The sequence below is a fragment of the Phoca vitulina genome, unplaced genomic scaffold, assembly GCF_004348235.1.
Source record: "Phoca vitulina isolate PV1807 unplaced genomic scaffold, GSC_HSeal_1.0 scaffold11, whole genome shotgun sequence".
In the NCBI taxonomy this organism is placed as follows: Eukaryota; Metazoa; Chordata; class Mammalia; order Carnivora; family Phocidae; genus Phoca; species Phoca vitulina.
Genome location: NW_022589714.1, coordinates 7,458,553 through 7,473,573, shown reverse-complemented (window position 1 = coordinate 7,473,573; position 15,021 = coordinate 7,458,553). Strand labels below are relative to the sequence as shown.

Below are 15,021 nucleotides of genomic sequence, written 5' to 3'. Positions count from 1 at the left end.
CATTTCTGAAGGACAACTTTGCTGGGTACAGTACTTGTGGTTGAAGTTTTCGTTTTTTTTTTTTTTTCCCTTTCTGCACTGTGAGTATATCATCCTACTTACTCCTGACATGCAAGGCTTCTGCTGAGAAATGTGCTGATAGCCTTATCAGGGTTCTTTTCTATATGACAAGTGGCTTTTCTCTTGCTGTTCTCAAGATCTTCTTTTTGTCTTTGACTTTTGTCAATTTGATTATACCGTGTCTTCTTTGGGTCGATCTTGCTTGGGGACTTTTGAATTTCATGAATATGAATGTCCATATCCATGTCTGTATAATTTGGGAAGTGTTCAGTCATTATTTCTTTAAATAAGCTTTCTGCCCTTCTTTTTCTGTCTTCTCCTTCTGGGATTCCCTTGATGCATATATTCATTCATTTGATAGCATCCACAGGTCCCATGTGCTTCTTTTTCCTTTTTGTTCCCCTAACTGGTATCTTCTAATGATGTATCTTTGAGTTTGCTGATTCTTTATTCTGTCTGATTAAGTCTGCTGTTGAAGCTCTCTATTGAGTTTTCAGTTCAGTCATTATATTCTACAGCTCTAGGATTTCTGTTTAGTTCTTCCTTATGGCCTCTATCTCTTTATTAAATTTCTCATTTTGTTCACGTACTGTTTTCTTGACTTTGTTTTGTTGTCTATTTCTGTTCTCTTGCATCTCACTGAGCTTCGTTAAGATGATTATTTTGAATTCTTTGTCAGGCAATTCATAGATCTCCATTTCTTTGGCATTGGTTATTAGAGTATTATTAGCTTCCTTTGGTGGTGTCATGTTTGTTTCCATGATTCTTTGTAATCCATGTAGCCTTGTGTTGGTGTCTGTGCATTTGAAGAAGTAAATAGCTCTTCCAGTCTTTAAAGACTCATTTTGGCAGGTAAAGACTTTCACCTGCTCTGTGCTAATGACATTGCTCAGAGTATCAGAATAGAATCACAACTGAGAGGGGTTGGAGCTCGGTCATGTGGCTACCTGCTGGGTATGCTTGATGCCCATGGTTGGTGGGCCTCTTGCCAGGGGCTTGGATGGGTTTGGATCTGCCTCATCCCTGGATGGACCTTCAGGACCTTGGTCAGTAGGGCTAGAACTGGGACAAGGGTCCATTTCAGGGTCTGCAGTTGAGTCCACAGACGGTGGGCTGATTAGCAAGTGCATGGATAGGTGTGGCTCTCACTGGGTCGCTGGGTAGGCAGGTCTAGTCCTGGACCATAGCTGAATGGAGCTGGGACCAAGTCAGAGGGCTGATTTAAAGTCCATAGTTGGGACCAAGTTCAGCGGGTTTGCCTCTAGGGGCATGGACAGGTGTGTTTCTTGCTGGATTCCTGGGCAGGCAGGACTGCTTCCAGACCATGACTGAGAAAGGCTGGAGCTGGGTCATAGGCCATTTTAGAATTCACAGCTGAGACCAAAGGTCAGCAGACCTGTTACCCAAGGCAAGGGCAAGCATGGCTCCTTCTGGGTCCCTTGGTAGATGTTGCTGATGGCAGGACCAAGGCCAAACAGGACTATAAATGCCTCCATAGGGACAGGTGGTATTTCCAGATCTGTAGCCAGGGACAAGGTTGGTGAGTCTCCCTTCTGGGCGTAGGCCTGCCATCTCAAAACAACCTTTCTTGATCTCAGGCTCCATTGGGGTTTTACAACCTCCTACCTGGATCCCAAAGTTCCCACAAAGGCACTTTGTCCATGAATGGCTGCCAAAATTATTTTTGCGGTGGGGAGCTATGATGGGGCACCTCCTATTCTACCACATTGCTTATGTTGTTCCCTCTGTGTTGTTTCTATAGTTGTATGAATCATTTTTAAACTTAAAAAAATTTATTTTGGTATTTTGGTGCAATACGGCAAGGTATTTAAAACCAACTCAGTGCAGCACTGAAAATAATTAACTAATTTTTATATTATTATTTAATCTACTTTTTAAATCAAATGCTTATAAAATTTTAATTTTTTCAAGATCCATGAATAAAAATGGGAATCAAGCACTTAGATGTGATTCTTCTCAGTTAGTTTAGTATGGATCTTTTCTGGCACAAACAAGAATCTATTCCAGATTTCAACTGCCTGAAGTCAAATACAATATGAATTAAAACCAATTTAGGTGTAAAGGAATCCAGGAAGGAGGCTACAACTGAACAAATCAAATTAGAAGTGCTGCCTTTGAGTAATCTCAGAAGTTCACAGGAACACCCAATCCTCTAATGCCTGAATCTCTACAGGCCAATTATTAAAAATAGTCAGAATTTTAGAATAGCAAAGAAAAATACTGCCTTTGTTTCAACTCTTAAAATGAAAACTATATGACTACTACAGAGAGACTCTCTGCCTCTCTCTCAATATATATTTAAATCAATAGGTGCCATTCTTAGCATTTTCTCTCCAAGTTTCTAGCAACATTTTGGACAATCAGAAGGTAAGTATAACAATAATAGCCTGAATAAAAACAACTGAATAGAAAAATGGCATGGCTGGCTGGTTTCACTCACCTCCCCACGCGGTGGCCCCTCCAGAAGGTGGTGGTGGCGCTGGTGCTGCGGCTGCTGCCGCCCCTCCAGAAGAAAAGTCTGGCTGGAGGTCCAGGAGATCACTAGATGGTTTAGAAGTGCTGAAAGGAAAATACAAGTTTAAAATCAGATTTTAAAATTTTATAATATAGCAATGCTTTTAAATAAAGACTGATGCCGAAAGCATCAAAGATTTTGGATATTTTAAATCCAGTAAGAGAATAATATTTTGGAAAGTATAGCATATGTTCTTCTATCCCAAGGGTTGGCAAACTACTTTGTAAAGGGCTAGAAGCTCAATATTTTAGGTTTGTGGGCTAGATGGTCTATCACTATTCAACTCTGCCAGTATAGCATGAAATAAGACACAGAAAATATATAAACAAATGAATGTGTCTTTGTTCCAATAAAACTTTATTTATAAAAACAGACAGTAGGCTAGTTTCACCCATAGGCCATAGTTTGCCAACTCCCGCTCTATACACAATAACACAGGTAAACCATCCTTCAAGCATTGGGCCACTCAACAAATCATAAAGCAGAAATTAAAGGGGAAAACCTAAATGCCTCAAATAAAGGGGGAATTTTATCAAATATGTTACTGTCCACTGGGTAGCATCTGAAGTGCTAGTTAGGACTGTGATAAAAGGAAGCATACTCCAAATATTAAAGGTATTATAGTAAGAGAATTATGGGTAATTTTTCCCCTTTCTCTGTTTTCTAAAATTTTTTGAATGGAAAAAAATCTTGCCTTAAGAATTTATTTATAAAGCAAAGAATACTAAAATGAATAATCACTAATATACCTTTTTTTCTAAGTTAAACTATAACGTAGCAAGTTTGCCTATAAGAGGCCTCATCTAAAATGCTTCTATATTTTTTATTGTCATTCAGTTAGGGCTGTGTTTTTCAAAGCTCCTCCATCTGCAGAGGCTCTAAGGAGGAGCCTAGAGCTTTGCTATTCAAAGTGTGGTCTTCAAACTAGTAACATCCTGAGACACTGTTGGAAGTACAGAATTTTGGGCTTACCCCATATCTTCTATATCAGAATCTTCATTTTAACATGGCCTCAGGTGTTTCATTCAGGATTGAAACACACTGGCCTACAGGTTACCAGACCAGGTACCAAGCCACCAGGGTGCCAGATTCCCCACCCTTCTTCATAAATAGCAATTCCATCTTTACCTTTTTTTACATATTAGATTTCCAGGTAATGTTCTTTTGAAGAAAGGATTCTGCTGGTTTTGTTTTTTTTTAATTTCAAAGCACATGAAATTTGCCTAGTTTTGATTTCCATTTCATAAACATAACTGGTCTAAGTCCCAGGATAGGGAAACATGATTAAGACCTGAATCAAAACTTTTAGAAGAAGCAATTTATCTTAGTATAGAGGCAAAAAGGACTTGGTTTTATCAAATTTGTGATTATAAAAAGTGGAACTAAGCAAATAGGGGTAACACACATAGTTAACATGGGTACATGACATGGATTTATTGCTTAGTTCAAAATTCAGGTCTCCAAATACAGGGCATTCATAATCAGTCACAGATACTATAAATCCTCTCAAGACAAAAGAACCAAACAAAGGGAGACCTAAAATTATGATCTGAGGAAGCCTCTTTGAGTTGGGGTTTCATCTGAGGCAGCCCTGAGATTTTACCCAATGCACAGCCATCTCCACCTTTCTCACTACTTTCTGACCTTTAGGTGCTATAAAAGCTGATTAGGAAGATTCCGATGGCCTCTTCCTACCACCAGAGTCTGAGGTCCTCAAAAGCACCAGCTAACTGGCCTACAACTGCAAAGTTGTTGTTGTTGTTGTTGTTTTTTAAGTGCCTTAAGACACCGTTTAAATTTCACACAAGAAGAAGCTAATTTCTGAAATCATTTTCCATATCTTCACAATTTCAGAAGAATCTGAAGTGTGTGTACCATTCTTCCACCTCCTTTCCTAAATGTGGGAGCAAGAAGGAGATTTCTACAGCTTACGTCTTTCTGATGCTTTGAGAGTACAGGCCTAGGGAACTGTAGAAAACGTAAAAGTAATTCCTTTGTGAACCTAAATATAGCCCAAACTATCATATGTTACTAGGACTAGATTTCATTTTGTCAAAACATCTGGGTTCAGTACATAAAAATAAAACAAAAGCCTAATCAAAATATTAATAAAGAGTTCAGTGTATACTCATTAACTAACCTGACGGGGACAGCCGCAGATGCAGTTGCAAATAAATCAACCGGTGGGGATGTATCAATAGTTTTAGCTGGTGTAGAATTAGGAGACGTAACAGTTGTGACTGGAGACGACTGAAAGTGAAGATGCACAACACATTCTAGTCAAATGCGAATCTAGAGGACACAGGGAAACAGGACCTCCACTTTGCAGAAACTCTGATATTCACAGCAATTTTTTGGTAACTCCTTGTGGGAGAAAAAACTCAAGAAAATTTGAAATGGAGAACTGTAATAAGTAATCAATATTGGACAAAACAGGTTTCAAATTTTAAAAAAGTTAAATGCAATTTATATAAAATTATGTTTTAAGTATTTGGCTTAACATTGCAATGATTTCTACTCATGTATTTAAAGTCAAGGCTAACTGGTATTTCCTAAGCATAAAACTAGCAGGAAAGAAAAAAAAAAAAAAAAAACTAGCAGGAAAGATCTTACCAGCTGCTAAAAATGAAAACAATTATCAATTGGGATAACTGCTATAAAACCAAAAGGAAATCTTGCCATTTGCAATGACGTGGATGGAACTAGAGGGTATTTAATACTAAGCGAAATAAGTCAATCAGAGAAAGACATGTATCATATGATCTCACTGATATGAGGAATTCTTAATCTCAGGAAACAAACTGAGGATTGTTGGAGTGGTGGGGGGTGGGAGGGATGGGGTGGCTGGGTGATAGACATTGGGGAGGGTATGTGCTATGGTGAGCGCTGTGAATTGTGTAAGACTGATGAATCACAAACCTGTACCTCTGAAACAAATAATACATTATATGTTTTTAAAAAAACAACAAAAATGTAATGTATGGGGATTAACATAACAATAAAAAAATTAAAAAAAAAACAACAACAAAAAACAAAACAAAAAACAAAAAACCAAGGCCATTCTTTTTCCTTTGCATCCTAACCAGACTTCATATAAAGTCTTCTCAGGTGTCTTTAAATTCTAGAAATCTGACTTTCAAAATAGTTCACAGATGGCAGAGAACAATTTATAAACAAGATTCAAGTCACTGACAGTTTAAAGGTATCATGACTATATCCCATCACTAATATGACATAGATAAAAATAAAAAAAGTGAAATAAAATCTAACATTTATTGTCCTGGACTGGTTTATTTTTAAAAAGAGAACTTAATAGTCAGGTAATATATTAAAAATTAAGATTTTTGTTGAGGTAACTATCCTAGTTCTATTTCCCTTTATTTGGTACATTTAATTCTCCATGTATTTACAAGAGAAAGATTAATGGGGCGTCTCAAACCAGTCCACTGATAATGTAAGTGGAAATGTGATAAATAGCAAGTAAAACATGAACACCAACCAAAGGCTATCAAATACTGCTATAAATGGACACCTAATTTCAAATAGACCAAACTTAAAAAAAGTTTTAAAAAGTATAAATTAAGTAAAAGGACTGAGGACATAATGTTCAGGGGTATTCAGACTTAAGTAGTATTTGTCTAATATCTATCTGTCCAAGAATCAAGAAGTCAAAATTCAATAGATACACAAGTGTTAAGCATTCAGCATATCAAGAAAGACAAACGCACGAGCAGTATGGATATTGCTGCTCAGAAAACGTCAACTCAATCCTTTCTCTTCACCAAAATTCAAAATTTTCAAATGGAATATGAAAGATTATCAAGGGAATAGAAAGGACCAACCAAATTTAATTTGTATGTTATCCACTGTGGACACTGACAACTCCTCTTAAAGAAATTAGTGGATTTTTTTAAACCAGTACATGTAAATAAGTGTAGAAAGTAATGTTTAGGGGCGCCTGGGTGGCTCAGTCATTAAGTGTCTGCCTTCGGCTCAGGTCATGATCCCAGGGTCCTGGGATCGAGCCCCACATCGGGCTCCCTGCTCAGCGGGAAGCCTGCTTCTCCCTCTCCCACTCCCCCTGCTTGTGTTCCCTGTCTTGCTGCTTCTCTCTCTGTCAAATAAATAAATAAATAAAATCTTAAAAAAAAAGGAAAAAGAAAGTGATGTTTATGAAGATATCACTGAGAACTTAAAAACAACAATGAAGCTACCAACATAAATGTAAAATGAAGGTCTTCAAAGGCTCGTTTAAAAACTGCTCTGTAACAATAAGCTCTGAAGAAATGATAGAGCTAAGGAAACAGAACCAGAATAATCCTATTACAAAAAGAAAATGTCAATAAAATTCGACTTGGCCAAAATGTAGAGACAGACCATCCCCAACTGATTCCGTAATTTTTACCACACTCTATTCTGCAGTCATACGTTGGAATTTTTCACACAGACATAATGATTTTAAACCCGGTTTTATATCAGAATCACCAGGGAGCTTTTTGTTGGCTTGAGCTGCCGGAGGGAATCTTAGGCAGCCAGCCAGGTACTGACAGAGTACAGGGTGTCTGGGAACCACCAGGTCACTCATAATGACATCCTTCGTCTCTGTAATAATAGCAATCACATAATGGAAATTTGTCGTAGAGGAAAGAGCACATTTATTACATTTTTGTCTGAAAAATACAATGGCAAATGTGAGCTAGAGACCTATGGAAATAAGTACTACTGTCACTGATAACCCTAATCCTGTCCTTCAATCTGATAAAAAAAGAGGGAGCAGGAAGAGTTATTAAAATTATTACAGTGGAGTGTCTAAAAGGCATGGCTGCAGAAAGACACTCAACCACAACTGACTTCTTCACCATTCAAACACATGTCAAATTATGTGTTTTATCTCACAGGGCTGGGATTTAGAATAGGTATATGTGCTTTGCAACTAGTTTGGTTTCAGTTGTAATATAAATGTATGAAAATTTCTCCTACTTAAAAAAAACTTAGTCCAAATAGAGGACTAAGTAGACATTGCTATACCACACGAGATTGAGAAACTAATATAAAGTAGAATACACAAAATTTACCTTTATTTTCCTCAAAAAATTAAAAATAAAATTACCATAAGACCCAGAAATTCCACTTTTGAGTATACACCTGAAAAAATTGAAATCAGGAACTCAAACAGGTATTTTAATATACCCATGTTCACACAGCAGCATTATTTACAACACTCAAAAGTTGGAGACAACCCAAGTCACCAACTGACGGATGGAAGAAGAAAATGTGGTGTATACATACAATGGAATGTTTTTTTTTTTTTTAAAGATTTTATCTATTTATTTGAGAGAGAGAGAGAGAAAGTGAGAGAGAGGTGGGGAAGAGGCAGAGGGAGAGGGAGAAGCAGACTCCCCGCTGAGCGGGGAGCCCGATGCGGGGCCTGATCCCAGGACCCTGGTGTCATGACCTGAGCCGAAGGCAGATGCTTAACCACTGAGCCACCCAGGTGCCCCCATACAATGGATTGTTTTTCAGACTTAAAAAGGAAGGAAATTCTGACATATGCTACAGCATAAATAAATCCCCCAAGATATTTTGCTAAGTAAAATAAACCAGTCAAAAAAGGACAGACACTGGATGATTCCACTTATTTGACGTAACTAGAGTAGTCCAGTCCATAGAGTCAGAAAGCAGAATGGTGGTTGCCTGGGGCTGAGGAGAAGCATGTGCAGTTACTGTTGAAAGGGTGCAGAGTTTCAGTTTTGATGACAAAAGTTCTGGAAATGGATGATAGTGATGGCTGCACAACAATATGAATGTACATAATGTCACTGACCTGTATACTCAAAAATTCCTAAAATGGTCAGAACAGAACAAACAGCAAACTTACCTTACTTAATGGAGAGGGAGCACCAGATCTAAAAGGCAACCAAAAAAATTAAAATTGAATATACGTGAATACATTTGCAGAAGCACTGAAGTTTGATATCACTTGGACAAGCATTAACTGGTTTATATACAGATGTTTCAGCAACGGATAAACTATTTTTTTAAAAATAATTTATCCTTCACTCAATTACGGCACCCTCTTTCAATGTTTTCCATTCACTTAATTTCTAGTATTAGAAATTCTTAAACCCAAGTTTTTTTTCTGTATCTCTAGCAACTCAAATCTTCGAGTTGATCATTATTGCCTGCATCCAACAAAAATAAAATTGGAATTTTAAAAATGTTGCCCAGACTTGGGGAAAATAAGACCTCACAGAATTAAAAAAAAAAAAAACAACCCTTTGGTTTATTATTTTAAAAAGTTAGAAAACTCATTAAGGTACATTGTGATTCATTTAAACATAATTGTGAGGCACAGAAGGAACACCAGAATTTAAATATGAGCTGTGTGCCTGAAATGTGTCTCAACTTCCACATGTATACTCCTGGTTTGTTTTTTTCATGGCTGTAATGAAAACTATCTATGGAAAATATTCCCATTATCCTGTTAGAACTAGTAGAACTTGAAAAAGAACAGTAACCTCAATGCTCGTTTCTAAGGGAGTGAGGGAAAATTAGAAAGGAGTAATTTTTTTTTTTTTTTTAGTGAGATTATTTCTAGCACTGACTTGTACATCATTTCTAGCAACGTGCTTCAGAAATGACTGCCGAAACAAGTTACACTTTACCAACCCAGGTTGGTGAAAAATAAATTAATGATAAAACAAAATGAAGAGAAAACACATTTCAACAGGAAGCCTACGGTCAGAGTCTTAGAGGATGGCAGGGATGGCTTTCTACTCATCTACAGAGAAAGTAGCACAAGCAGCACTAGCCAAACAAAATTAGCAGAGATTTAGTAACTGAAATTTTGTATAGTATCATGAATTTTTGTTTTATTGAATGTAGCAAAACAGATTTAATAATATACATCACATTAATAACCTTTTATGTTCAACCTTATTGGCAAATACCTGCTATTAAAGATTATCATCCTCAAACCTAAGTAGAAATATCATAACTGGCACAAGAATCAGTTTGCCAAGCTCCTACACAAGCACCATTACTAAACGACCCTTGTAATTACTCAGATGGGCCCGGCACGCGTGTTCCTCTCTTTCTTTTACCTGTTTCTTCATTGATTTACTACCCTACCATCAGTCATTTGCCCTTTATAAAAGAAAATGCTACCGTCTTTTATATATATCGATAATGACACTAAAAATCAATACTTATTTTAATGATTCCAGCAAGAGAAATCTAGTACATAGTGGACTGCACTGGAAAGAATAAAGCACGAATATAATTTTATAAAAGAGAATGAATTGCTACAAATAAATCTATGGATTTTTATGATGAACATAGAAAATGCCAAGGTTTACTTCCAGGATGTTAATAATAAGTCATCAAAAGAGGAAATTTTGTTATGTCTTATCCACAACAATAATCCCTATAATAATAATAAATATAGTATAATAAATAGTAAATAATAAATAATAATAAATATAATAATTTTGGCTATAAATGCTAGCCAGAAGACAAACAAAAAACCAAAATACAGATGTGAAAAACCTATCTATGTCTTCCAAGTAATTTTAATTACAATCAACTCATCAGGTTTTCTGTACCCTCAGCACTTAGTAAACCCACATGTAAAATAAAATCAATTTCTCTTTTGTTCTATGGAATCACAGAAACACACAATATACAAATATATCACACAGTATTACATAAAACTTCAAAAATGAATATCAGTGAATAGAAGCCATTAAATATAAAGAGTATATATATTTTTATAGTAGACATTTGAAAACGCTTCATTGCCTCAGAGATTAGAATCACTTTATACTGCTACTTAAAGACAAACAACTTTAATTTTCTTTATCACATTGTCTTTTGGCACTTCTGCCATATGCCATGGGAAAATATTTTGTCCACTAATCAAATAAAAAAATTTGATTTCCAAAATCTAAGAGGAATGTCCATACACCTACGAGAGATTGTTAGTCTTGATTTAAGAAGACCAAAATAAAGTAAAACCATTTATGCCAGTCACCTTGGGAGACAAATAAAAAAGTATAATGAAAAAACACAGATGTGTAAAATTGACAGAAATCAGTTTTAAATGTTCTAAATACCAAATGTGGAGTCTTAAGAGTGCTTTTTGCATTTTTAGTAATAACCAAATGCAAAAAAGTCACTCAATGTAGTACTCACCCTTCACTTAAGTTCCCAGGTAAGCACAAACATACAAAGAAGAAAACAGTTAACTACTATAGTTCATTTATTTTAAAAATAGGGAATAAGCAAAAGACAAGTTCATATGTGGTCTCAGCCAATTCAGAGAATATGACAAGCATAAAATGATTTTAAAGGAGAGAGAAACATTATGCTCAGTCAAAGGTAATTCAAAACAGAAGATCACTGGATTTCTATTTCCCTACTCTTAGAAATAAGTATGTGTACAAAGCTGTTTTCCAAAAATAGTTTACAGCAGCCACAAGGGGGCGAATTTAGACATGAAGTTAAGGCTAATGAAATTTACCCCAGAAGGCTGCTTTTTCTGGTGACTGCAGTACTGGCAGATGTAACACGGGGAAAGTGTGGCTCTGTGCAGGGTGAGGGGGACTCTGAAGGGAAAAGAATACAGAGAAGCTGACTCTTCACCAAGCATCCTGCATTGCCTTGCCAAGGGAGAGGCTTTAAGTCCTGAGGATATGCATATTTCCTTCGCCAAAGAGGTCCTTCTACCACAGGAGCAGGGACATTTCTTAGGCTTCCTGCCCCCTTTTGCTTAAATCCCACACAATTCCTTTGGCTTCTTAGATACTCTAATACAGGGTAACTCCAGCAATCACTGGAAGTGAGCATCTTAATGTACTCCATGTCACTTAATGCACTCTCATGTCTTTTTAGTTGGCATCATTCTATCCACAAAAGTCTGACCACCCATGGCCACAATGAAGCGGGGGTAGACCTTGCACCTGGCACTGTGGTAACAATCACAACAGAGCTCCTGAGAGGTCCTGAGAGATTCCTATACTGTTGTTCATCGTCGAAAATTTAAAACATGCAATAATTTTTATACTAACTTGGAAAAGATGACAGAAATGACACTTAGCTAAAGGAACAACAAGCAACAAGTAACATCAGGACACGAATAGATTCTGGGCAAACGCCGAGAGAGAAGAAAAAGGAAAGGAATTGCATTTTGATGGCTGTATCATAGGCAAAATCCATGGTCAGCATACAGCCCTGCAATGACCAGTTCATAGGTTGTCTCTGTTAACTTCTGCTGTCAATCTAAACGAAATAAACATAAGACTGGGACCAACAGACAGATTTCAAACCGCCTCTGTAGAGACAGCTACAGATGGATATAATGAAGTATAAAGTTGTCCCTGAACTTTAGAATCAGAAAACCTAACTAAACCACATATGTGGGGAAAAATGGCCACAACACAGGGCAGTGCATGATTAAGGAAGGCTTAATGAGACAGCCCTCCCAGGATGGGTAAGATTTACACACACAGAGACAAGGAGGGTAGGCATCCAAGACTAGCAGAATTATAATTTGAGCAAGCACTCAAAGCACTTGGAAAGCACTGGGACCTGTGAATAGACAAGTTTGATACTTGCTAGAGAGAAGAAAAGAAATGGAACCTGCATATTTTTGCATGCAATGAGGAAAAATAGTAAAAAATGTATGTGCCCAAGCACAAAGGTATGCAAATCCAGGAAAACTGCACTTATTGCTGATTGATTGCTATTCACTCTATAAAAAAGATCCCTGAGCAAAATGTCAGCAGCATGCCGTGCTGAATTTCTAAAATGCAGAAAACTATACTTGTGGGCTTTGCTTTTTTCACAACAGGGTCGATAATGTTACAGAAATCTTCAAGGCTACCTGTGAAACCTGTGCTTGTTTTACTCATGCCCAATGATAACAGCCTCAATTTTTAAACATGAACAACTCTTTTTTGGCATATTGTGAATCCCCCGTAAGGGCAAATATATACATCAGCAAGTTCAGACAACCTGAGTACAACCTACTAATTTGCTGCATTAGCCTGCAGATAGATTGCCTATACATGGGGTCACATTGTCATAAGTTAATCAGATGGGATTTTTGAGGGAACCTAGAAGAATTACAGTGAAGCATACCCTAGAACTGTAGGAGTAAAAGCGGTACCATGATACATCTCATTCTTATAAAGAACAACTGCAGCATTTTTCATCTTATTTAGAATTATACAACTAATGCGTACTTGTTTCCGGGTTTCTTTCCTTCTAATGTATTTAGATGCTGTTCAAGGGTCTCCATAAGACTGCTGGGAGCCTACAATAAGAAAGTAAAAATAAATGTCTGCATTGCTTTCTTTCAAAGTAAATACACTAGAACATCACTGTAACTTTGTATGGTGGAGTTCTGTGGGTGGACCCCACTACAGATGTGAGATAATTTCATTCCAGGTTCTTTTGGCACTTAAATATTTAAAAACCATGGAATCTCAGACAGGCCCATCTTACATATAGTTAACTCCACTGTGCAACAAATGGCACTACAGAGTGGTTTCAGTGTACAGATTACATTGGATAGACTTTTTCTATGATATTACTTATATGCAGTAAACTCAAATCAAGTCCACCATATGTTTCCACAAGACTGCATGAAAAAGGAATAGGTATTTGTATCCAAGTAAAAAACATAAGTGCCCAAATAGAAACTTACAGAAGTTTGAAAATACAGTAAAATCTCACTTATCTACATGTGACTGACATGTTAGGAAAAATTGCTACTATAGTAAATAAAAGTTGGGAGGCGTAAGGGATAGTGGTGGAGAAAAGGCTACACCTTTAATAGTCAACAACAATTAAGATTTTCCTATTATTGAGCTATTTAATTTATATACATAATAAATACTTCAGCAAATGTGGTAATGTTAAACTACCATGTTAGAAGATTTAATATATTTCAACTCTTTTACTAAAAGGTACCTGAATATTTGTTTTTATATTAACATTTTAGACAATACAAAGCGATGGCATTTTACCGTATATTAGAAAGAGAAATAATAAGTTCATACATATATTCCACCTCAACTATTCCTCAAGCATTAGAAATTTAATGTCATCTTTAAATAATTTTAATCTAAATTAGACCTTAACAGCAGTGTAAGCATTCAAAGAATAGCATTCCATGAATGAAATATGTAACTACATTTAGAGATACATTTAATTCTAACAATTATCCTTCAAATTAATATGAAATTAATTTTGAAGACCTTTATGCTAACTGCTAAAATAGTTCACAGAATTCAAGGAAATTCATATAACTGTACATTTTATATTATACCTATAATGACAAAATCAAGTAGAATTTTTATTAAGAATTTTCAATTTTAAAAGTTCAGGATATTTAATTTCATTTTTCACTTCACTAACAGATTCATGAATAATTATGTGATTATTATATGTAATTATATGATTATTATAAATTACTAAGTGAACAAAAATATTAACTTGCTTAACGTGATGGAGGTAGGGTAGAAAGAGTCAGCCCTACGAGCATTACCTAAAAAGTTATGGCCTATAGAGTAGAAAAAGTAATGATTATGGGGGATATAATAAATTTAGAAGTTATAAAAATTAGAATTTAAAACTATAACTCAGGTGAAAATAGACTTACTCAACAAATTCCAATAAACTGCAACTAAGAGTATAACTCTAAGTTGTAAAAAAAAAATAAATTTTTAAGGGATAAGGAAAATTTTGCTCCATAGAACAAATAGCATACTATAAAGATGTATTCATTTAATAAATTGAATAGGCACTGTATTCTTAAAAGCAAGAAAATAGAAAAGGCTTCACAATTTTTAGGTGAATTAACTCCTGATAACTTCAAAATTATCATGCTAATTGTCATAATAATAATAATTACTATAACTGTCATAATAATGGAACTTAGGAAGCCTGGACATATAACTTCAAAATTTTCATATTTCTTTTTTTTTCACTGGGGTCATAGTAAGGAAAAAATATATCAAGCCACAGAACCTCTCTCTGGTTACAAGACATAGGTCCTCTAAATGTTAAATGCAATGTAAAGAAAATGTGACTCCGTGTTAAAACTCTTTAAAAGGACAAATGCTACTTAAAGTTACAAAACAGAACAATAAGGGATAACAAAAAAAGAGGTGGTGTTTTCTCCTATAAACTTCCTTAGTTATCTTAAAGAACAAACAAACCAAAAACCAGGAAGACAGTTTGCAATTTCATTCTTTTTGCAAGGTTTCTTAATAATTTGAGGATGAAAAGTTTAAAATAAAGTAGCAGTCACAAAAATAACAACAGTTGAAAAAAATCTTACCACGAGCACAGACTACAAAACTGACTTTTGTCTTTAAGGGGAGTTATTTCGTGATAAATTGCACCTAAAATTAAGTTTG

The 15,021-nt window shown here is 35.8% G+C and overlaps 1 protein-coding gene across 7 annotated transcripts in view; it reads right to left on the bottom strand.

Annotated features, from left to right (window-relative positions):
• Positions 1-15,021, bottom strand: part of SNAP91 (synaptosome associated protein 91) — a 144,851-nt gene that overhangs the window by 51,537 nt on the left and 78,293 nt on the right. For all 7 annotated transcript variants that reach the window (XM_032409348.1, XM_032409343.1, XM_032409349.1 and 4 more), the window contains exons 10-14: positions 12,841-12,911; positions 10,790-10,795; positions 8,475-8,502; positions 4,737-4,846; positions 2,522-2,640 (exon numbers count right to left, since the gene is read on the bottom strand). In XM_032409348.1, the coding sequence (XP_032265239.1) occupies positions 2,522-2,640; positions 4,737-4,846; positions 8,475-8,502; positions 10,790-10,795; positions 12,841-12,911 (334 nt within the window). The remainder of the gene's footprint in view (positions 1-2,521; positions 2,641-4,736; positions 4,847-8,474; positions 8,503-10,789; positions 10,796-12,840; positions 12,912-15,021) is intronic.